Genomic DNA, 23600 nt, shown 5'->3' on the forward strand with positions numbered 1-23600 from the left:
TCTCAGGTTGCCGGAGCCTGGGTGGGCAGCACACTGGTAGGGGTTTGCTGGGTGGGATGCGCGTGTGTTTGTGTGCGTGTGTGTGCCTGCCTGCGTGCGTGTGTGCGTGCGTGTGTGTGTGTGCATATGTTTGTGTGAGTCTGGGTGTATGTGCCGATGTGCGTTCGTTAGTATCTGTGTGTGTGTGTTTGTGTGTGTTTGTGTTTGTGCGGATGTGTGCATGTGCGTGGGTGGTGTAAAGGAAGGCTGGCTGGGGGAGCCCCCCCTTAGCATCCACGCAGCCCTCCATCTTACTGCCCCTGAAAGAGGGTAGCAATGTTGGGGCCCTGGACGTCACCCCATCTCCGTCTGTTTCCACGGTGACCGATTGTAAACTCCTACCCAGGCTGCTTTGCGACTGAGACACATTGAACATGAACACCAAACAGACACACCAAACTCCACCACACACATAAACACTTCCCTCTTCCTTTGAACCGTGTTCATCCCCGGTCTCCCAGTAGGAACCCTTGAGCAGCGAGGACTCGTACCTGCTGAGTAAGAACAGAAACAGGAACAGAAACAGAAAGCTGCAGCATGGAAGAGCAGAGTGTGAGAAACCCTGAGAAGAAGAGGCCTGTGTAACTAGACTATGTGTAACTTAGTATATCTAGACTTTATATCTTAGGATAACTAGACTGTTAATTAGTATAACTAGACTTTGTAACTTAGTATATCTAGACTTTATATCTTAGGGTAACTAGACTGTGTAACTTGGTATAGACTATGTTACTATGTTACTCTGCTTTCAAATTCAGAATCATCCCAGCGGCTCAAACGCAGTGAGGGTTAGGGTCATCTTCACGCTGCGCTCTCAGTCTCTGAGTCCGCCAGCTTGCCCAGTGGCGTGTAAACACACAATCCAAACTTGAGCATCTTTACGTTTGTGGCCGCTATTTGAGAAAGCTCTCTAGGGCAGTTCAGAAGGGTGGACCTGGACTGGACAGAGCTAAGATTCAGATGTGGGAGCTGCTTGACACTGGTTTGGAATATAATAGAGGTCAATCCATGGGTCTCTGTTTAATGCGTCTAAACCACCTAGTTCAACAAGATGAACCTAGGGTCTTCACTAACCCGCCAAATCCTTGGTAGCGAATGTTGGCATCCCCGATTCATGACTGTGGAGAATGTGTGTAGAACCCGAATTATGTTCATTTCATTTTACAAACCTTGTTTTGTTTCTGTGTGTCATTGTAATGTAATTGCAGAGCGAACAGCCGAACTGGGCTGTGACGCGGCCACAGGTAAGACAAGCCCTAGAGCGGGAGTGGATGGAAAGTCGAACCCCTTTCGATAACACATATCTCCCATACTATCTCTTTTGCTGCATAACCATGTGATGCTTTGTCTGCAAAAAGGATCCCTGGTGTCTGCTAATGACCTCAATAATTCTTAACTCAGGACTTAAGGGGGCTGACTTGAGAACATTGTGAAACTGGAAGCAGTTTCAACGCCCTTGCTTTAGGGAACTGATGGTCTTCAAAGCCGTGGGTTTGGATGGGGTGACGTAGCTGTTCAGTCCGTGGGGACGCAGATGAGTGTGTGGTCCGTCTCTACCTTCAGCCTCCAGAGTGAGTATCCTTACATCATAGAGAATCCTTTGAAAACGTCACACCGTAAGTATTAACGGGGGTACTATGTTTTGGTTGTAATTAAATAACATAGTAACTTGTTCATTTGGTTGTTTTGGATGAAAGCGTTTGCTGAAAATATTTCATTATACTGTTCTAAGTAATCATTTCATTTCAAATTCATTTTAAATATAATTTTGTTTATTCCATCAAATCGATTTGATCCATAGATTGAATGTATATATTAATGTGTGATATGAATACAATTGAATGGACCAAGGCAGTGTTTCATTTAATAATCCTCCAAGAATTAAAACTATAGGCTTTATAATATTAATAATAAATTCAATTTATATAGCGCTTTTTTTTTTCTGGAAACTCAAAGTGCTTACAATACAGGGGGTGGCCTCACTAACCACCACCAGTGTTTAGCACCCGCTTGGCTAATGCACGGCAGCCCATCGGCGCCAGAACGCTCACCAACACCTCCTTGGGGAGGAGAGTGAGGGAATTAATTAGTCAGCCATTTATACAGGAGGATGATTAGAGGGCCAGATTAAATGAGCCTAGGTTTTACCTCTCCTCCGAAAGACGATATCTTCAACAGTACAGTGTCCTTGTCACTGCACTGGGGCATCGGGATTGATGTTTCTAGCCAGAAGGAAGAGAGCCAACTACTGCCCATCACCCGACACCACTTCCAGCAGCAACTCAGTGTTCCCAGTTGGTCTCCCATCCTGTACTAACCAAGCCCATACCTGCTTAGCTTCAGAGATTCAGCTAAGGCAGGGTTGCCATTGGTCTGGCTGCTGGCTTATAACACCAGCCTGCAACCCTATGACCTCCAGGAGACCTCATCTAGAGAACCTCCAGACAAGTCCTCCAGCAGCATCTAGAGAACCTCCAGAAGAAGTCCTCGAGGTGAAGGTGTCGGACTGCGGCTGAAGTAATGCAGCAGATGGACATGGATGGAGACGGGATCCGAAACCTCATGGTTCCTCAAGGTAACACACCCTTCTTCACTACACCTACTTCAGCACACAGATGATAGTGTGGTAGGAAATAACCGAGTTCTATCACTTCAACTAACTAAGAGAGCATGAGGAGTCGGTGAGTCCGGATCAAGTATTGACAGAGACTTTATTGTTACCCGCAAAGAAGCAACAACAAAGCCGAGTAAGGTTTGCAAAGACACTGCCGGGTCGTCCGATCCCGGTCTTTTTATTCTTTCAAACTGAGCTGTTTTGCATATGATATGACCGCCCTTGGTACATGGTCAGAATTGCCTTATATGGCAAGGACGGTCAGCCATACATTCCTTTTACTCATAGTATATATAAAAGTGATGGTTGATTTCTCCCATAATAGCAGCTTCTACTCCCTCGACCAAAAGTTTCTGAGTGTGATTCCCAATGTCCTCAGTCTCCTGGCAGTCGTCCTTAATAGTCCAGGCAAAGTAACTCATTTTGGAGCCAAAAATATAACTAATTGTAAAACATTCATATTTTTCAGGATTGATAATTTCTATGAGGTGTCCAGAACAACATACTAAAAGTCCTAAGAATTCCTAGTTGAGGAAATATGTTTAATTCTTATCAATCAATGATGCGTGCCTGTATGGCCAGACATCAATACACCCCAATGGGGCTATTTTTTTACCTTTACTACTATCAAAATCAAACATTATGTAATGAAAGTATCCATGATAAGTAAAATTGTTTGTATTACAAGTTTTTTGAAAACAAATTTGATATAGCAAATGAGCAGTATACTAATCGAATATGCCCAAAATACGCCCTAATGGGCTCATTTTTTCCTTTACTCCTATCACAATCAAACCTCACACAGTGAAAGTATCCATTAAAGTAACTTTTTTGTTTTACAAGTTTCTTGGAAAAATCTATTAAAAAATGCAAATGAGCTCAACACTAGGCCTAATTGACTTATGGCCAATAAGCCATGAAGTCACGTGAAGTAGAAAAAACAGTGGCTAAAAAACTAAGACATTCATTTCCCTTCAGTAAATTAACCTTTACATAAACACGATAAATTTGAAGTCACTTGCCACACTTACCTTGTTCACTTGCCACAAAAAGACTTACCGTGTATTGACCTTAAGAATGTTTTGCAGAATCTTGCCTCCAGTTGCTTTCTAAGTTATTTTTTTTTGTTTGCAACAAGCCTTACCTAATGAAATTCCCCTCGCAGATAACATCAGAAGAAATTCAGAATAGCCATCTTTGTCATTATTAACGTGGTGAGATTACATTTTTGGCTGGTAGATTTACAATGGTATTGTTGGTAATATTACAAGATTATAGGCAGAAGTCATTCTTACCAACTAAGCGAATCACTCTCACACAGAAGGCAGATGTAAAACCAGATAGACACACTTTCCAGGCATTCCAGCTCTTTAAAATAATTTTGCCAGACACCAAAACTGCTTCTCTTTTTGTAGTTAGCAAGTATTTCAGACCAGGCGGGTCACACTTCCACCGTTTGTAAAATAGCTTTGCAGTGTTATGAGAAATGTATTTCTCATTCATATGAATGGTGTTTCTGCCTATGCAAATGAGGACATTCAACAAGTGTGGATCTCATGTGCATGTTCAAATTAATTTCAAAATAAACGTTACTTTACATGGGTACGAACTTCTATTGTGTAAAGTTTCATTTTGAGCTATATATAATAAAATATTTGTGCATGATTTCATAATATAATTTACTAGGATGTTTCAGGATACATGCATCAGAAAGGAATGTTTGGTTGAATTCAACCCCACCTCTACCCAACGAAACCCCTGCTCCACCTCACACAAACCCCTCCTCCACCCACCCCAACTGACCCTTTCCTCCAACTCCCCCTCCTCCCCTATTCACTCTCTTCTCCACCTCACCTTCCTCCACCCATCCCAACCCCACCTCACCTTAACCCCTCCTCCACCCTCCCCAGCACACCCTCTCCTCCCCCCATTCCAACTCACCTTTTCCAACTGACCCTACTCCATCCTCCCCCACTTACCCTCTCTTTCACCTCATCCTCCTCCACCCACCCCAACTCACCCTTTCCTTTACCCAACCATACCTCAACAGAAACTCTCTCCTTCAGCTCTGCCCCCCTTCACCTTCCCCAACCAACCCTCTCCTCTACCTCCCCCTCCTCCACCTAACCCTCCTCCACCCTCCCCAATTCATTCATCCTCCTCCACCCACCCCTGCTCACCATATCCTCCCCCAAACCTAGCTCACCCCATCCCTCTCCTCCACCTCCCCCCCAACCGTGTTGCTATGCTAGGCTAACGTGTTAACTCTGGTTCGCTCTGTTCCAGGGGGGTTGAAGGAACGGTGCTGGCCCTACAGGTGTCTGACCGCTGGGCTGCTGCTGCTGTGTGCCTTGTCCCTGGCTGGAAACGTAACTCAGTTTTACTGTGAGTAACGTCTGCATGATATCTGGTGCTCCTGGAACGTGAGGAACAGGTCTTGGTCATCGAACATAGATGTATATACTGACTCTCTTACGGTGGGTCACGGATCGATGGGTTTCGATACATCAACGAAATAAATGCCATTGCATTTAGCCTTTTTTATTTATATTTTCATTAGCAGTAAAAACATGGATATCTTGCAGTCTCACTAGATGTGACCACATTTAGGGGTCAGGCATGCACTGTGGACCATTATAGCACAAATCATCTTTAAGTCTGTCCCGTTCAGCCTTCTAGTAATCAGAGAGTATTGATTCATCCGCTTGTTGGAAATGAATCGCAGCCGGCAACGTTAACTGTAAAAACATCACGGAAAATAAGAGCTTTCAGGTCATTGGTCTGGGACTTCCCTGGTCAGATTCTGAAAGTTTACTTCAATGCTCGAACTGGGTTTCGGACAACAGCTCTTTGTTGCGGACGGCGATTGTTTTAATCAGTTCTCTCTTGTATCAGGCACTCTTACCCTCTAATTGTATGTTGTACGTTTTAATACTTAAAAATAGTATTTAGCATTGTGCAGCATCTTTTCATAGCTTTGTTGTAGAAGGGGAAAAGCTTAACCTAGCGATTGTTATCACTTGGTTCTATGAACATCCTTACTGTACCGTCAGCGATATATTGTTGTTTCTCTTTCTTCGGACAAATGTACATGCTGTTAGTCGCTTTGGATAAAGCGTCTGCTAAATGTAAATGTATAAGGAAATGGCAGAATGTGACCCTTTAATGCCTGTGTTTATAAAACAAAGAAAACATTCAAAGTAAACCGGCACATAGCTGAAAAAAACAAAAACCCGTCTTAATGTCAAGACTATTAAAGGACCGATAATAATATTGTATGATAATAATACAATGATATATAGTAATAAAGACACCATTCCCTCTGCTCTCAGTTGGAGGTGGTATGGGCCAGAGGCTTCACCACGCCTTCGCCAAGCAGGAGGAGCAACTACAGGAGAGATACAAGAACCTGATGAGGAACAGCACGGATCTGCAAGATAGATACCAGACTCTGGCTGCCGAGAGAGCCAGTCTTCAATTAGGCAACCACGCTTTGACCCAAGAGACAGACCAGCTACAGGGCCAGTTTGGCAGCCTTACTAAAGAAAGAGACCAGCTACAGGGCCGGCTTAGCACCCTTACTAAAGAGAGAGACCAGCAACAGGGCCAGGCTAGCACCCTTACCAAAGAGAGAGACCAGGTACAGGGCCAGGCTCGCACCCTTATCAAAGAGAGAGACCAGCTACAGGGCCAGGCTAGTACCCTTACCAAAGAGAGAGACCAGCTACAGGGACAGGCTAGCACCCTTACCTCAGAGCGAGACCAGCTACAGAGCCGGTTTGGCACCCTTACTAAAGAGAGAGACCAGCTACAGGGCCGGATTAGCACCCTTACCAAAGAAAGAGACCAGCTACAGGGCCGGTTTAGCACCCTTACTAAAGAGAGAGACCAGCTACAGGGACAGGCTAGCACCCTCACATCAGAGAGGGACCAGCTACAGGGCCGTTTTGGCACCCTTACTAAAGAGAGAGACCAGCAACAGGGCCGGTTTAGCACCCTTACCAAAGAGAGAGACCAGCTACAGGGACTGTTTAACACCCTTACCGAAGAGAGAGACCAGCAACAGGGCCGGTTTAGCACCCTTACCAAAGAGAAAGACCAGCTACAGGGCCGGTTTAGCACCCTTACTAAAGAGAGAGACCAGCTACAGGGCCAGGCTCGCACCCTTACCAGAGAGAGAGACCAGCTACAGGCCCGTTTTGGCACCCTTACCAAAGAGAAAGACCAGCTACAGGGCCGGTTAAGCACCCTTACCAAAGATAGAGACCAGCTACAGGGCTCAAGTTCCGAACTCAAGAAGGAGGTCAAAGCCCTGAGTGATGCAGTTGAATGTAAGTAGAGTTGTTTTGGCTACATATACAAAGTATATACATGTGGTGGTACAAAATAATTAAAGTGTATTTTGGACTCAGTAATATAGATCCATTTCTACATCTATTTGGATTTGGGGACGCCAAGCTGGCTGAACCGATGTGTCCGTCACAATCAAAGACATTTGTATTAAAGCCCTAATATATACTGTATTGAGACCGCTGGTAGTCTGGTCTATCCTACGTACATCTGGTGGACACCCCCGTGTGATGCCACTAGAGGGGGGATCGTGACATGGCTCATGATGGCTCATCAACACCACACCTGGTGATCAACCAGGGGGCCTTTAACTGTGATTCTTATAACCCTGTATCTATTTGCAGCCCGGAGGTGTCCTCTGGGATGGATTAAGTTCCAGTGCAGTTGTTACAGAGTCTATACTTCTAAGAGGACCTGGGAGAACAGCCACCAGTACTGCAAGAGCCAACAGGCCGCCCTGGTGATCATCAACAGCAGAGAGGAGCAGGTGAGGAGGAACCAACTGGGACGCACTACTCCTAACATCTAAAGGGGCTCCTGTTGGGCGATTGGGAAAGACCTTCCACCATGATCTGTCATTATGTTTAGTTTACAATAGGTGCCGCCGATTTTTTTTTTAGTGGTTAGCACTGTGTCGCATCTTATCCTAGCTATCATTGTTGTATACAGGGAATGGGTTATCCTGACGAATTTTAGTGCTTTGCAATGGCTGATATGAACATCCTTACTGTACCGACAGCGATATATTGATCTCCTTCTTCTGAGAAATGTACTTATTGTATGTCGCTTTGGATAAAAGCGTCTACTTAATGCCCTCATTGTAAATGTGAATGTCAGTGTAAACGTTTTGCATGACTTTGCTACGCCATTGGTTGGCTGAAGGAATGGACTAACAGCGACCTCACGGGAGCACCAGTATGACCAGTGCACCAGGGACTACTGGGGATGGACTGGGAGATTCTCCTCTTTGGTGCACACCTCGCCCTGTTGCCTCGTTAGTTTGCTGTCTGTTTGTGTGTCATTTCTTCATTTATTGCAAATAAATCACCAGCCGGTGAATAGCAGTAAGAGGTGCAAGTCATTTGTTGCAGCTAAATCAACTACACCTAATGATGCATATTGTATTGGAAAGCTTCACGTGATTATTCTATTCTCCTCGCCACTAACCCAACATACCCCTCAGTGTGTGAAATCAGTGGGCTCGCCTGCTTCGTCATCATCTTCATCTAATCATCTAATTATCACCTGATTTCCCAGAATCCTGAATCAGGATGAGAATGAGAATGCAAGTATAATTCAACCAAGCTCTTACACTCTTTCTTATTTCTTCCCACATATATATCTTTGAAGGTATTTGTCAATAGTTTGCTCCCGGACAATATGCAGAGCTGGATGGGTTTGAGTGACATCAGGACCGAAGGGGTTTGGACCTGGGTGGACGGAACCACCCTCAATACATCGTGAGTTAACCTTAGGTCATCTCCCTCCCAGCTAGTCAACTATCCCATCATTTAGGCTGTCGGAGTTAGGGGGCACCCCCGGGGCTCACTTGGTAGAGCACGTACCATTATGTTAAGTTATCCTTTATTGTCCCTTTTTAGGTGAATTTCTTTCTCTGCTTTCGACCCATCCGGGAGCCGGTGAACACATGCACACACACAGAGGAGTGACATTGTCAGAATTCCACACACATGGGGGCACACTTGCAGGGAGAGCAGTTTCGGGTGCCTTGCTCAAAGGAACCTCATTCGGGGTTGAGGACATAGGAGAGTGCTGCACAACTACTCCCCCCTCGTCCACATTTCTTTTTTCTCCGGAATTGGTTTTGAACCGGCCACCCTCCGTTTGGCAGTCCAACTCCTTAAGCAGTAGGCCACGGAGTACTTTGACCAATAAGTCTTAGTACTAATGACAGCGATCCGGATTAAATTCATGCACGTAGTCCTTTGCTGTATGTCCTCCCCTCTCCTATTCCTTCCTGTCTATCTTGCTCTATCATTAAATAAAAAAAAAGCATATGAAAGCCAAAGTGTTGGGGTCAGATCTATTCGGGAAGTGAGCAGAAGTGGTCCCGGTAGCCCCACTGTGCCCTGGACAAACCCCACCCGATGGCTCCCTGTAGCGGCCCGCATCAAGTGAACCGTCAAGCTCGCTTGCTTTTGAATTGTAAAATAGTTCTGCTTCATTTGTGCGTTGTGAATCCATCAAACTCTGTTTCCTGGAACCATTGACCGATAGCGTTTCCGGTCCAGCTCTGCCAGTCTGTTGGCTAATCAGCGGGGACAAGACCTGCCTCTGCTGTATCAGTTTGAAATCGGTTTGTTTGTTTATGGGAGAACGAGCAACACCCTATCACTATTGATGGGACCACACCTTTCCAACTTTTTTTAAAAATTATTATTATTTTATTGGTTTATTTGGTAGAGAGCTCCCACTGGGAATTTCTCCAATATTGATTGTGTGCTTTGAAGGTTCTCAGCCTCATGTGTGCCTAGATGACTAGATGTAAAGTGTTGTGGACTTAGAGAAAACACTTTTTTCGCTTTGGATCATCTGCTGCAGGTATTGGGGGACGAACCAGCCTAACAGCCACGGTGGCAATCAGGACTGTGGCGAGTTCCTCAAAAAAACAAAACAGAACGGAACGCCTGGCGGAGAATGGAACGACGACAAATGTTCTGCGTTAAACGGCTGCATTTGTGAGAAGTAGAGAGTCAATGTGTTTGGTATGGGGATTGATGTGTCCATCACCAGGGGATTTTAGGATGTTGCTCGGGGTATGTCCGGATGTACCTGCTGATGTCTGGATCTGTCTTGTGATCTTTACAGGGAATGGGTTAACCTCGCGATTGTTAGTGCTTGGCACTTGTTTCTACGAACATCCTTACTGTAGCGACAGCAATATATAGTTGTTTTTTTTCTCCAGAATCCTGCATCCTGAATTCTGGATGCATCTATTGATGTCTGGATGTGTCTATTGAGTTCTGGTTGTGTAGTGATGTCTGGAGGTGTCTGGATGTGATCTCTGATTGTCACCAGATGTACACTATGACGTTTTAATGCTTCATATTTTTGTTGTTATGTTGTCAAATCTATACATTTATCAGATCAAATTTTGAGGTGACTGTACTGGTTAACTATACTGTCACTTGCCTGCCTCTTCTGCTCGCTTGTGTTCTGTGATTGTACCGTGATTATTCATTGCCTGAGGCATGTCTGTAGAATGTATGTGCCATCAGTGGAAAATTATATACAATGATTATGGTGAATACACATAAGGAATATTTCTGTAACAAAACATGTTGTTTCATCGTTAACATAAAGCATTCATTATTCAAGCCTACCATGTCTTCCTCAGATCAGAAGGTGTGTGTAACACAACTGTAACAAACCAAAGTTGACTGTGTGAGGGAAACCTTTTCATTCATAATTTATTTTCATTAGCAGCGGATATCACTATAAATGTCAATAGAATGAGGTGATATTTCGTGCATCATTTCAACATTAGCCTCATATGGGCTGCATAGCCTCAAAGCCTTGATTATTTTAATTCACTCTGGCTGAGAACATTGGCTCTATAAACTGAAGCAATAGACTGAAGTTCACAACAGTTTGAAGCCTTAGCCTTGCAGACGACCATCACCTGTCCAGCAATGTGTTAATCTTTAGCTATGCTTTATAGTCGATAATCAATAATCCCCAAGAAAAACCCATCACCATGTTTATCAACAGAAAATAGCAAAACCTTTCGTGATATTAGGTATTTTAAACTGTGAATATGTGTCGTACCTGTGGGGAAGGGGAGGGGTTCTAACATCGGAGGAGCGCCTTCCCAATCGTCCCAACATCAGGAAGATGATTCCACCTCACTGCTGGTTCCACTGGACTGGTCCTTCAGGATGTCGCATGGTTGGACGACTTCTAGAAGCTCTACTTACTCCATCAAAACTTGGAAATAAGGTTCAGAAGTCTATCGATCTAGAACAGTGAACAAAGACCCACGAGTCGGTCTGTGTCAAAACAAATCTTTATTGACCGCCTTTCAGAGGCAAAATAGCCTTTATTTGACACAGCGCCACATGCACCACCCAGAGATATCACACTCAGTAAAAGGCGGTTTTAAAAGGCTCAAAACGCCAGCTGTTTCAAATTGGATACTTGATATTAACGTTATAATATTGCTCCTGTCCCCTGTTGCACGAGCACCAAGTCATAATACTGAATGGGTTATCTTTCAATATTTATCTTTTATCGCATAAAATATAAAAAAATTAAAATCCAAAACTGGCCGCTGTTCATCCCCTGGTCTCAGAGGGATTCATGTCCTGGTCTCAGAGGGATTCATGTCCTGGTTTCAGAGGGATTCATGTCCTGGTCTCAGAGGGATTTATGTCCTGGTCTCAGAGGGATTCATTTCCTGGTCTCAGAGGGATTCATGTCCTGGTCTCAGAGGGATTCATGTCCTGGTCTCAGAGGGATTCATGTGGGACTCAGCAGCTGATCATGAACCCAGGAGTAGAATCCTCCCACATCAGGATTAGTAGTATTTGTTCATGAACTGAGTTATATTGTGCTCTATCTCCTTTATCTCCTTTATTACCAGACATGTAGAAAGATCTGGCTCAGAAACAAATGACAAACGTTGCTGAAGTTGATGATAATAATGATAATCATAAAGAAAATTATATTCATAATAATGATGATAGAATAAGTGTATTTATACTGTGCTTTTCTAAAAATGCGAAGACACATATCAAGGCATAAAATACACAAGAAAACACCAATACAAAGTGTGACGGCCACAGGGTTGCCTTTGTGTTGTGGTGTTTTTTCTGGTTTGTTCTGTCTTGCAGGGCGCTGGTTGGTGGAGCCAAATCACCTAACAAGATGCAGCTCACCTGAGCAGGCTTGGCTCAGGAGCCTATAAAGCAGCCCTGATCAAGTGACTCCTTCTCCTCCTGGTCACTGTCGAGAACATCACTGTATCTCCCTCTCCAACTGCCAGAAACCTCGGTGTGGTATTGGACAATCAGTTATCCTGCACTGAAAACATCACTGCGGTCGCCCGATCCTGCAGATTTGCACTTTACAACATTCGCAGAATCCGGCCCTTCCTCACAAGGGAAGCAGCTCAGCTTCTAGTCCAATCACTGGTCATCTCCCGCCTCGACTACTGCAACTCACTCCTGGCTGGACTTCCTGCCTCTGCTATTAAACCTTTGCAGCGCATCCAGAATGCGGCAGCGCGCCTCGTGTTCAACCTACCGAAGTTCTCCCATGTGACCCCCCTCTTCCGGGACCTCCACTGGCTCCCTGTAGTAGGATCCCTCCGCTCAACTACCTCAGCTGGACGTCTGGAACCGCCATTGCTAAGAGCTAGCAAAGGCCGTTCAGCAAAGTCACAACTTTTCTCGGTTTTCTCAGTGGTGGAACGAGCTCCCTGCCGCTCTCAGGACCGCAGAGTCGCTCAATATCTTCCGAAAAAGACTCAAGACTCACCTGTTCAGAGTCCACCTCGACACTGCATAGCCACCCCCCCCCCCTTCTGGCCACCATTGTACACTGTATTGTATTGTATTGTATTGTATTGTATTGTATTGTATTGTATTGTATTGTAGTACTCAACTGTGTAGCAACTGCAGTAGCTGCTATCATGGCTGTAACACAGGGAATTTATTAGCCTAGCGATTGTGGTACTTGCACTTGGTTCTATGAACACCCTTTCTGTACCGACAGCGATATATTGATGCACTTCTTATGACAAATGTACTTATTGTAAGTCACTTTGGATAAAAGCGTCTGCTAAATGCCCTAAATGTAAATGTAAAATGGTGAGCACATGTCTGAATTTAAACATTCCCTGTTAGGCTTCAGTTGCGTTTCCCCTTTGGGTTGCGTGAATTTTTTTTGTTTTGTTTTTTAATCCTTTTAGTAGTGCTGTGGCAACGTGGGTATTGTCAATTGTTTTCGGACAATTGCCTCGGGAGAACGTCCAAAGGTTCTTGGGGGTTGTCTGCTTGCAGATCGCTTTTCAAACCGGCTGGTTTACAGTGCATAAATATACCCACCGCAAACTGCATGAACACTAGGGTTGAGATTATTTAGTTTTGGATAGGCAGTTAGTGGGGAAGTTCTCATTATATTTGCATCCCAGTAATCAAATCTGTTGTGTCATGGCTTCTGCCAGTAGTTTTGTTCAATCTCCCTCTGAGGCAATTTTGAATGGTTTCAGAAAATACCAACTTTTGAAGCTCGTGGAGCATTATGATGTTGTCATTGGGGATAACAATTTAAAGGGGCACTGAGGGCTGCTTTAATGGAATTAACAGAAGAGAGGGAGATACGGAAAAATGTAAATTCCACAAGGCTTGTGTTTCAGCTGGTTTTGGGTTCATCCTCTGGGCCTCTGTAATAGACGCGGCTGTAGCCTGCAGTTATCCTATCGAAGGCCCTGAGATGGGCCTGGCACAGACGGGCTGGGAGCGCGGCGAAATCATCCTCAACACAGGAAGGAGGGATGAGCCAGGGAAGCTAGCCCGACTAGTGTCCCCGCGAAGACCGACAACATACGAGCCAAACTGCTGCAGGAAAGAGTGGATAGGTGCTGATGCTGACGTGCTCCACGGCATCCAGGAAGTGGGGGGCGTTGTCGTTCAGGTCCTTCACGGTGATGTTGACCAGGGCCTCTCCGGTGACGACCCCAGCCCGGGCCACCACCTTCAGCTGGTAGAACCCCTACTCCTCTCGGTCCACCTGGCTGGCCGCGGCAATCTGCCCGCCGCCGTTGATGGTGAAGACCCCTCGCTGGTCCCCGGAGGTGATCAGGTAGGTGATGATGGTGTTGAGGACCATTCCCTGTTAGGCTTCAGTTGCGTTTCCCCTTTGTAGGAGCCCAGCGGCTCGTGCTCCTACACGTCGGCGAAATACTGCACAGGGTAGAACACGGGCCTGTTGTCCAGCTCAGTCTCCCCCTGTCGTCGGATGCGGTCAGCAGCAGTAGCTCGCTGCCCGCGGGGGCGTGCTCCGCCAGGGTCACGTGGTACGACCTCTGTGCGAAGGTTGGCACCTGGTCGTTGACGTATGTGATGTTCACCAGCAGCTGTGTGTAGGAGATCTTGGGCTGCAGCCCCTGGTCCTTGGCGCTGATGTTGAGCACAATGTGGGAGGCCTCCTAACGGTCCAGCGGCGCCGCGCTGGTCACCAGGCCAATGTTCTTGCTGATGGAGAACCAGCAGGTTGGCGTTCTGCCCGGAGTCGCCGTTTTTTTTTTTTGATGTAGCTCCCCGTGGGGATGTCCTCGCTGATGTCCACTCGGAACTGGGCCTCCTGGAAGATGGGCGGGTGGTCGTTGACGTCTGTAACGGGTCAATTGAGCGCTGGACACAGGTTTTGCTGTTTCCCCAAGGAAGTTCTTTTATTGCTTTCCATAAACGTATAAACCAAGGGCAATAAGACAAAACGTAAATCAAAGTCTGTTTGGCGCGATCTCTGGTGGCGATCCGCTCCTTTCTCCTCCCAATCCTTCCTGGATTCCCCACCTCACTACAAGACAAAAGCAGGCACATAAATACAAACACTCCCTGATTGGCCTGAGTGCCGACACCTGCCCGCACTCAGGTCCAATCCCCCCAGCCAATCCGGTGCTCTCCCAACCTGCCCATACTCCCCCTGCAGGCCAGACGTCGCACGTCCCCCCACAACGTCGTTCACAAAGATCATCAGGCTGGTGAAGGAGGAGCGGGCTGTGGGGTGGCCGTTGTCCAACACGACACAGTGTGGTTGGAGGTGGAGACCCGCTCCCGGTCCAGAACGCTCGCCACTTTGATCAGACTTAGGTTAGGGACCTGAGGGTGTGGACCACAAAGTTGTCGTTAATATCCAACACCAGGATCCGCACCTCCGTGGGGTACGTAGGCTGGCTGGAGAGCACCACAACATTGATGACATGACTTTGCAAAACGTCCCTTTCGATCACCCTGGAGTTGTAGATGGCCCCGGTGGAGCTGTTGATCGCCAACAGTCTGTGGGTCTCACTGAAGCGGTAGGTGAAGCCCGGGCGCGTCTCGATGGTCCCCACATGCGTACGGACCGGTTGCTCCTCATGGACGCGGAACTCCTGGCAGACCTGGCTGGAGGCGGAGTACTGGGACAGGGTCCATAATAGCAGTAAAACACTGTGAGACCGACCTAGAGCCCGACCTGTGAGCACCATGGTTGATGAGCCCAGTCCACCTTTCTTCTCAGACAAAGTCCATGCCTATAATGCATCCACTCTCTGGACTCTGTAAACCACTAGAGCATGATATAGAGCTGAATCTCCAAATAGCGATGCCTATTATCCAACCCTGTGTGTAAATACTGCAAAGTATTCCCAAAGTCTCGCCATAATAAACCTCTTTAGTCCTCATGAAGGCACCAAGGTCCCGTGACGGAAAGAAACAACAGTAGACTCCTGCAGGACTATCGATCCCGGTGCGCATCTTCTCGGGGATAAGTTCCTCATCTTATTATAGTAACTCCTCTCCCCCAAAAAGCATCTTCTGATTCTTGCTACCTAAAATGTTATGCTACAAAACAAGAAGGAAGAAGGAATTAAATCCACTCCAGTCAGTGGTATGGGAGCCCGTTGCAGGACGCACACAAAGTGGATCCAAAGTGCTCCAGGTTGATCTCCTCGCCGTCTGCATGTTGCATCACTTTGTACTCAGTCCCACTAAGTTAGAACAAAGCTGGAGTTGGTCAACTCCCTCCGATCCGCATTGTGATTTGATGAAGGCGGATTCAAGCCCGCCTCTTCCTCCCTTCCTCTCCGTCTCTCCCCCCTCCTCTCTCTCTATCCTTCTTCCTATCCTCCCTCTCTCACTTCCTCCCTTTCCCTCAAACTCCCTCCGCCCCTCTCTCTCTCTAACCCTTCTGCCTCTCCCTCCCTCTCTCACTTCCTCCCTGTCCCATGTAGAGAGAGCGGTGACAGGGAGAGGGGCGGGCTTCAGCCTATGTCCCATCTGCTACAGCTGGCTGTCAATCAACCAGGTGGGACAGGTGATCACCTAAAGTTTAGGTTATTATAAATGACAAAAACCAACAAAAACCTTAATCGGTTTAGGTCCTAGACATATTACTATCGTCAGGTAGGCATCAGCCATTGGCAATTCATTGGATTGTTTGCATTGATGAGATGTAGAGTAACTAGGTTAACATCAATTCAATGAATTGATGGTCAATGCAATGAATGGATAGCGAATGATGACTGCATTCCACCCTGGGTCTTGATCCCGTCTACCTACACAAGGCTGGCATCAATTATATATGGCGGAATCCATGGTTTATTTAGTCAAGTAAACAACAAAATAATCGTTAATACTCATTAAGTCAAACAGCCAATCTGATTCCAATCCCCGGAGCAAAAGAGTTCAGGACCCTCTTCTGCAAATACTACAGGGAAGCAGCCCTATCTAGCGGCCTTATAGTGTATTGCATATATTTCTAAATCCATGCATACGCGATTCTGATAATCATGTGTCTGCTAATCCCTCGAATTACATAATGGTTTGATTTGAAGGAAAAAGGGGCAAAAACGAAATACACACTGATACACCAACCCAGTCGCCAAGAAAAAACGTTGACGGTGTACGTTTCCATGAACACTGGAGACGTACTATTACAACGTAAAAACAGCGTGTTATACCTACAGTATCCACGCGTGCCGCAGTGGAGGCGGGTTTCGGGGTTTGGGTTTCACAGCTTTCGCGGCAAATTGTGGACACGATTGTTTAGGGGGGGGGGAGGTAGACTGTTGTTGACCGGGGAGGGGGGGGGGAGACACGTTTGTTGAGGGGGGGACGACGACACGATTGTAGGGGGGGGGGGGGGAAACACGTTAGTTGAAGGGGGACGACGACGACGACACGTTTGTTGAGGGGGGGGAGACACGTTTGTAGGGGGGGGGGGGCACGATCGACAACGAGAGTTGGTTTTTATTGAACGCTCGACAACGAGAGTTGGTTTTTATTGAACGAGACTTCAACACGGAACAGCTACACGAAACGATGGTCACGTCACTCTCGGTGACGGTGTCGACAACAATGAACGCACGAACAATGTTAATAGAACAACACACAACCACATAACATCCCGAACCCATCAACCCCACTTAATCCTAACAACAAAACAAGTTAACAAAAGCCCCATTTGTCAACTGACAACCCCAATTCCCAGAATCCCCCGCGGCTCCGGAACACGGCGTAGCTTATATTAATCTTTATTATCCGAATGGGAAATGCAATATTTTAGGACAGATACACCATTAAACGCGTTTCTAATGACATTTCTAGCGAGAAATGTACATTTTCCTTACATAATCTTCAGTCAGTGAATGTGTATGATCTTTATTAATCTTTATTATCTGAATGGGAAATGTAATATTTTAGGACCGATTCACCGTTAAACGTGTTTCTAATAACATTTCTAGCGAGAAATATACTTTTTACTTGCATAATCTTCAGTCAGTGATTGTGTCTGATCTTTAGTTTTATAGTTATTAGGATTTGATCGGATCGCTCGCATGTTTCAACGTCAGGTTGTTAGGCTGCTTTCGCTAAACTAGCAGCTCACGTGCTTCCTGCGTTTGTGTTATTAAACTCTTACTTTATGTAACTTTTAATGATATCATCTTGTTAGAAACACGTATATCTGAGAGGCAACCCAGTCGCCAAAAGCATTCGTTGACAGTGTACGTTTCGTGAACACTGGATTACGTCGCATTTCAACATAAAATAGCGTGTTATACACACACACACGCACGCACGCACACACACACACACACACACACACACACACACACACACACACACACACGCACACACACGCACGCACGCACAGACACACACCGACACACACACACACACACACACACACACACACACACACACACACACACACGCACACGGTGCATTTTGCTGCTAAAACAACAACAACAAAATATTCCCTCAAATATTATTACTAAAGAACCGTTTTCCAAAGAACGAAATGTAAACCAATGCATTCTGAATGGGAGTGTTTTTCCGATTTTTCCATGCTACACAGAACGAAATGTAAACCCATGCAAATAAAGACTTCATTGTCATAATCATTTAAATATCATTAATCTCCGTGTGTTGGGTGGTATTCTATTTTTTTCAACGGGGCTGGTGCCGTCTCCATTTGACCTTTTGACCCCAGACTTCTGGGGGAATAGCTGAATCAATTCATTAGTCAATCAGAAGCATGTAAATATCTTCCCGGTGGCGTAGGAGAACGAACAAGGTGTCCTTCAACATCTACACATCCAGACGATTGCAACGGTGCCACACATGAGCATATTCGAACATGTTTAATGGCAGTAATTAGCTGTCGAAATTGGAGGCCCTAATTAATAATGAGCAGCTATTGATTTGCTTCCCGATGAAAAATTGTGACAAATGACATGTTATTTAGCATCTACACGTTGAGCTGAGTCCAATGACACCAAGCATGACACTCTAGCTAATGGTAACATGTATTTTACATGGTACACCTAGGTCTAGGACATGATCTCGGTGTAGCAAGAGGGCGAGCTTGATCTCATTGGACTCAGCTTAACGTGTAGATGCTAATTAACATGTAATTTGTCAAAAATCTCCATCGGGAAGCAAATCTATAGCTGGTCATTATTGATAAAGGCCTCCAAAATCGACAGCTAATTACTACCCCGAAACATATTCAAATAGGATCATGTGTGGCACTGTTGCAATCGTCTCGAAACGTAGATGTCAAAGGACACCTTGTTTGCCCTGTTGCACGACCGGGAAGATATTTTCATACTTCTAATGGATTGATTCATATTTTAAGGTTCTCGGAGTGAGACTTTAAGCGGCTGCAGCAGAAGTGTTGAGACGAAAGATGATATCAAGACATTAATAGAATATTCCCATTCACATTATGATTCTTCGTCATAACATCCGACCAAACATCCTTTACATTCACCGAGCGAAGATTATGAAAGTCCAGGCCCCCCCTTCCTGCACTCGGGGTCCAACCGGGCCAAGTTTCGGTGCGGGGGTCCCAGTTTGGCCCTAGAATATGGTATTCAAATTTCAGGGCAGTAGGACCTTCCTATCTCAAAAACTGTTTTTCCACCACATTCTGAACCATTAGGTCTCGCAGGCAACACTTCTGAAGGGGCTTTGTCCAAATGACAGTCCATTTGGGAAAACTTTTTTTCTCTATGGGCTAGAACTACAAATCTTGGATATGTCGTTCTCGGGGCCCCGGGAAATGTGTGTAAACATTTTAGCATCCCTAGCTATCTCGAAAAGGCCGGAAAAGGGGCGTGACCTCCAACAGTACAGTCAAGACAGAGGTTAGTTTCTAGGCCCCATTTTTTGCGGGATGGAGGTGTACATTTGTGGCTTAATGTGTGTAGACACAGCTGGCCTGTGGCCACGTCTTTGAAGTCTGGGGTCAAAAGGTCAAAAGGAGCCGGCACCACGCCGCTTATGAGATAACAAAAAGTGAATCTGTATTTCTCTCATAACATTTTGTCATTATTGAAGAGAGGCCTGATTCTCAGATTTGCATGTTGGACTGTTAGGGTATAGGTCTGGGAAGAACTTCAGGCCAAAATCTTGCAAGCAAGCCGCTGGGTGCAGGTGCAACGAGATGGAGCACTTGCTGAGTCATTTCCTGTAGGGCTGGAGCCACAGGTTGAAGCGTATGCGTCCTTTGAAACCCCCTTTGATATATAAGAGACCCCAAGGTACAGTTTACTTAAATGTTCTCGCCTCAGTCACCTATTGTATCACTTCCTTTAGGGCTTCGGCCTCCTAATTGATCATTGTAGTATAATTGAATGCCCTCTTTCATATTATATGATATTTCCACCACTGGGACGTGGCAACAACTCTCCAAATCCATATGGGGAGGGGGGGGGGATGCTTTTGGACAGTAGGGGTGTACACTAGACATAAATAGGAAGCAAACTCAGGAGAAGGAATGACCTCTCACAAATATTTATTGAATAAATTGTTTCAAATAACCCTGCCTCGTTAAATCAATGAACTTGGTGTTTTGCTTTCAAAAATAGGTTATAGAAGAAGTCTAAACTGCAGAAAATAAAAACATCCAAGCTGCCTTTTAAGGATACCTCGGAATATCTGTCTATTTTTTAACTGTCGGACCCCAGTTTACGACAAAAACAACACAATTTACGGCAGCTCCTTTGCCGCGTGGTTTTTAGAGCCATGTAAGGATTAGAGGGGGCGGTCGATAGCAACCACCTTAGCAGCATGACGGTCAAGTGACTGGATGCAGCCCCGTTGAAAAAAATAGAATACCACCCAACACACGGAGATTAATGATATTTAAATTATTATGACCATGAAGTCTTTATTTGCATGGGTTTACATTTCGTTCTGTGTAGCATGGAAAAATCGGAGAAACACTCCCATTCAGAATGCATTGGTTTACATTTCGTTCTTTGGAAAACGGTTCTTTAGTAATAATATTTGAGGGAATATTTTGTTGTTGTTTTAGCAGCGAAATGCACCGTGTGCGTGTGTGTGTGTGTGTGTGTGTGTGTGTGTGTGTGTGTGTGTGTGTGTGTGTGTGTCTGTGTGCGTGTGTGTGTGTGTGTGTGTGTGTGTGCGTGCGTGTGTGTGTGTGTATAACACGCTATTTTATGTTGAAATGCGACGTAATCCAGTGTTCACGAAACGTACACTGTCAACGAATGCTTTTGGCGACTGGGTTCCCCCTCAGATATACGTGTTTCTAACAAGATGATATCATTAAAAGTTACATAAAGTAACAGTTTAATAACACAAACGCAGGAAGCACGTGAGCTGCTAGTTTAGCGAAAGCAGCCTAACAACCTGACGTTGAAACATGCGAGCGATCCGATCAAATCCTAATAACTATAAAACTAAAGATCAGACACAATCACTGACTGAAGATTATGCAAGTAAAAAGTATATTTCTCGCTAGAAATGTTATTAGAAACACGTTTAACGGTGAATCGGTCCTAAAATATTGCATTTCCCATTCAGATAATAAAGATTAATAAAGATCATACACATTCACTGACTGAAGATTATGTAAGGAAAATGTACATTTCTCGCTAGAAATGTCATTAGAAACGCGTTTAATGGTGTATCTGTCCTAAAATATTGCATTTCCCATTCGGATAATAAAGATTAATATAAGCTACGCCGTGTTCCGGAGCCGCGGGGGATTCTGGGAATTGGGGTTGTCAGTTGACAAATGGGGCTTTTGTTAACTTGTTTTGTTGTTAGGATTAAGTGGGGTTGATGGGTTCGGGATGTTATGTGGTTGTGTGTTGTTCTATTAACATTGTTCGTGTGTTCATTGTTGTCGACACCGTCACCGAGAGTGACGTGACCATCGTTTCGTGCAGCTGTTCCGTGTTGAAGTCTCGTTCAATAAAAACCAACTCTCGTTGTCGAGCGTTCAATAAAAACCAACTCTCGTTGTCGAGCGTGCCCCCCCCCCCCTACAAACGTGTCTCCCCCCCCCTCACAACAAACGTGTCGTCGTCGTCGTCCCCCTTCAACTAACGTGTCCCCCCCCCCCCCCCCTACAATCGTGTCGTCGTCGTCCCCTCAACAAACGTGTCTCCCCCCCCCCTCCCCGGTCAACAACAGTCTACCTCCCCCCCCCCCCCCCCCTAAACAATCGTGTCCACAATTTGCCGCGAAAGCCGTGAAACCCAAACCCCGAAACCCGCCTCCACAGCGGCACGCGTGGATACTGTAGGTATAACACGCTGTTTTTACGTTATAATAGTACGTCTCCAGTGTTCATGGAAACGTACACCGTCAACGTTTTTTCTTGGCGACTGGGTTGGATACACACACACGCATGCCAACCCGGTATCACGCGATTTCGTGCTCATGCGCACGAACGTTAATCTATTGAAGCGTGTTCCAGAGCACGATAGTCCGACTTTTTTCGTGCTACACAGAACGAAATGTAAACCAATGCATTCTGAATGGAATGTTCTCAGACAATTAACGTGCTCCACAAAACGGCACGAGAGAGAGAGAAAGAGAGAGAGGGAGGGACAGAGAGAGAGAGTGTGCGAGAGGCTTCAGAAAGGGTGTTCTCAGATAGTACGGTGCACCCTAGTTATGTTTATGCCAAAACCACAAATGCTATATATATATATACATATATATATATTGCCTAATTATATATATTGCCTATATATATATATAGGCTATATACATAATTAGGCTATAATTATATTATTTAGCGTGTAATGAGACAATCTATAGCCAAATTGTCGAAGATGGCCGAGAATCTCCGGAAATATCACTCAGCATGGGAAATCGGCGCATCAGACCCATGAACCTAAAAAGAAAGACGTCATCTCAAGCGGTTGAGAACGTTTGCGGTGCTGGTTTGAGTCACGTAAGTACAGGGCTCTCAAGTCTCATACATTCGGCCTGAGACACATGCAATTCAACCCATGCACAGGCTCGAACCTGGTCTCACGAAAATACGTGACACTGTCACATTATTTAATCTATTGAAACGTGATCAGGCCTATTTTCAAAATTTTGTATTTCAATTGGAAGTAGGCTATTTGTCGTGTCACTAAGCACAACTTCCAAACTAAGGTTCTGTCCGGGAGCGTTTTTCTGTGATAACTAACAAATGACAGCTTTTGGCCACCCGTTTCGACTTAAAATTGTCTGTGATAACTAACAATATGACAGCTTTTGGCCACCCGTTTCTACTTTCACCTTTGATACTGAGAAATTGTGACAATACACAGATATATTAAATGCAGGTGCGCTGCTCTGTAGGCAAACCGCGAAGGAAAAAAGGGTAGCTGCTTGATCTGTTCTTTTTAGAATTGTATGTCTTGATGTTTATTTTATCCAGCCATCAATTGCCTTGTTTTTGGCTCTGTGAATGAACGTCCGCCTCGATGCCTCGCAAGTCCAGTGTCGCAAGTGGACATTGCCATGACATCTAGAAATCATACCGTATTTAATGGGTTATCATTAATATTGATGTGTAGGGGTTGATTATAACTCGTGAATATTATATTATATTGTTTAGACCACGGTCTGGGGGAATACTCGTATTCTGATTGGCTGCAGGGCGTGCATTAACTCCTGATATTGCCCTACAGACACCTGCTAAGTAGTTCCAGTCAGCGTTTAGATTCTCTGCCCGAGCCCGAGCCCGACGCGGGCCGGGTCGGGCCGATATTTCCCACCACTATACTCGGGCCGGGCCTTTGATCGAGCGTTTTTATTTTTATTTTATCATTGGATTATTGGCCTAATCTGAGGAGAAATCTATGCCATAAACAGAAATATTATAGGCCTTTATTACTCGGGTCTTCTCAATGCCGTGGAACGCTCCGTTCACTTGCATGGGTAGTAGTCCGGTGACTTGTCTATCCCAGGGTCTTCTGTTGCTAAGCGACGTCACCGTCTTTGCGGACAAATTATTTCTCTGCTGATCAACACTACGAATGGCCAAAAGACTTGTATCCCCCCCCCCCCCTTAAATAAATACTATGGCAGAATTATTATTATTATTATTATTA

The 23600-nt window shown here is 45.4% G+C and overlaps 1 protein-coding gene and 1 long non-coding RNA gene across 3 annotated transcripts; both read left to right on the plus strand.

Annotated features, from left to right (window-relative positions):
* Window positions 1–1312: 1312 nt before the first annotated feature.
* Window positions 1313–5041, plus strand: LOC132466353 (uncharacterized). Of its 2 annotated transcripts, none has more exons than XR_009527843.1 (3): window positions 1313–1655; window positions 2459–2614; window positions 4940–5041. It is a non-coding gene; the product is annotated as an uncharacterized LOC132466353 (long non-coding RNA). The 2 variants fall into 2 exon arrangements; XR_009527844.1 differs by having other exon boundaries at window positions 1313–1610.
* A 955-nt stretch (window positions 5042–5996) lies between these two features.
* LOC132466512 (C-type lectin domain family 4 member M-like) lies at window positions 5997–8514 on the plus strand. Its single transcript, XM_060063764.1, has 3 exons — window positions 5997–6085; window positions 7304–7490; window positions 8354–8514. Exons 1-3 carry the CDS (start codon window positions 5997–5999, stop codon window positions 8465–8467), a joined length of 390 nt encoding a protein of 129 aa, XP_059919747.1. The 3' UTR covers window positions 8468–8514.
* Window positions 8515–23600: the final 15086 nt, after the last annotated feature.

Source organism: Gadus macrocephalus, chromosome 10 (genome assembly GCF_031168955.1).
Source record: "Gadus macrocephalus chromosome 10, ASM3116895v1".
In the NCBI taxonomy this organism is placed as follows: Eukaryota; Metazoa; Chordata; class Actinopteri; order Gadiformes; family Gadidae; genus Gadus; species Gadus macrocephalus.

What these genes read in the sequence shown, in the direction of transcription:
- LOC132466512 (XM_060063764.1), top strand. Translation starts at nt 5,997, where the DNA reads ATGGGCCAGAGGCTTCACCACGCCTTCGCCAAGCAGGAGGAGCAACTA. An exon ending in ATGAGGAACAGCACGGATCT is followed by an intron (nt 6,086 to 7,303) that starts GCAAGATAGATA and finishes GTGATCAACCAG; the next exon opens with GGGGCCTTTAACTGTGATTC. An exon ending in TCAACAGCAGAGAGGAGCAG is followed by an intron (nt 7,491 to 8,353) that starts GTGAGGAGGAAC and finishes ATATCTTTGAAG; the next exon opens with GTATTTGTCAATAGTTTGCT.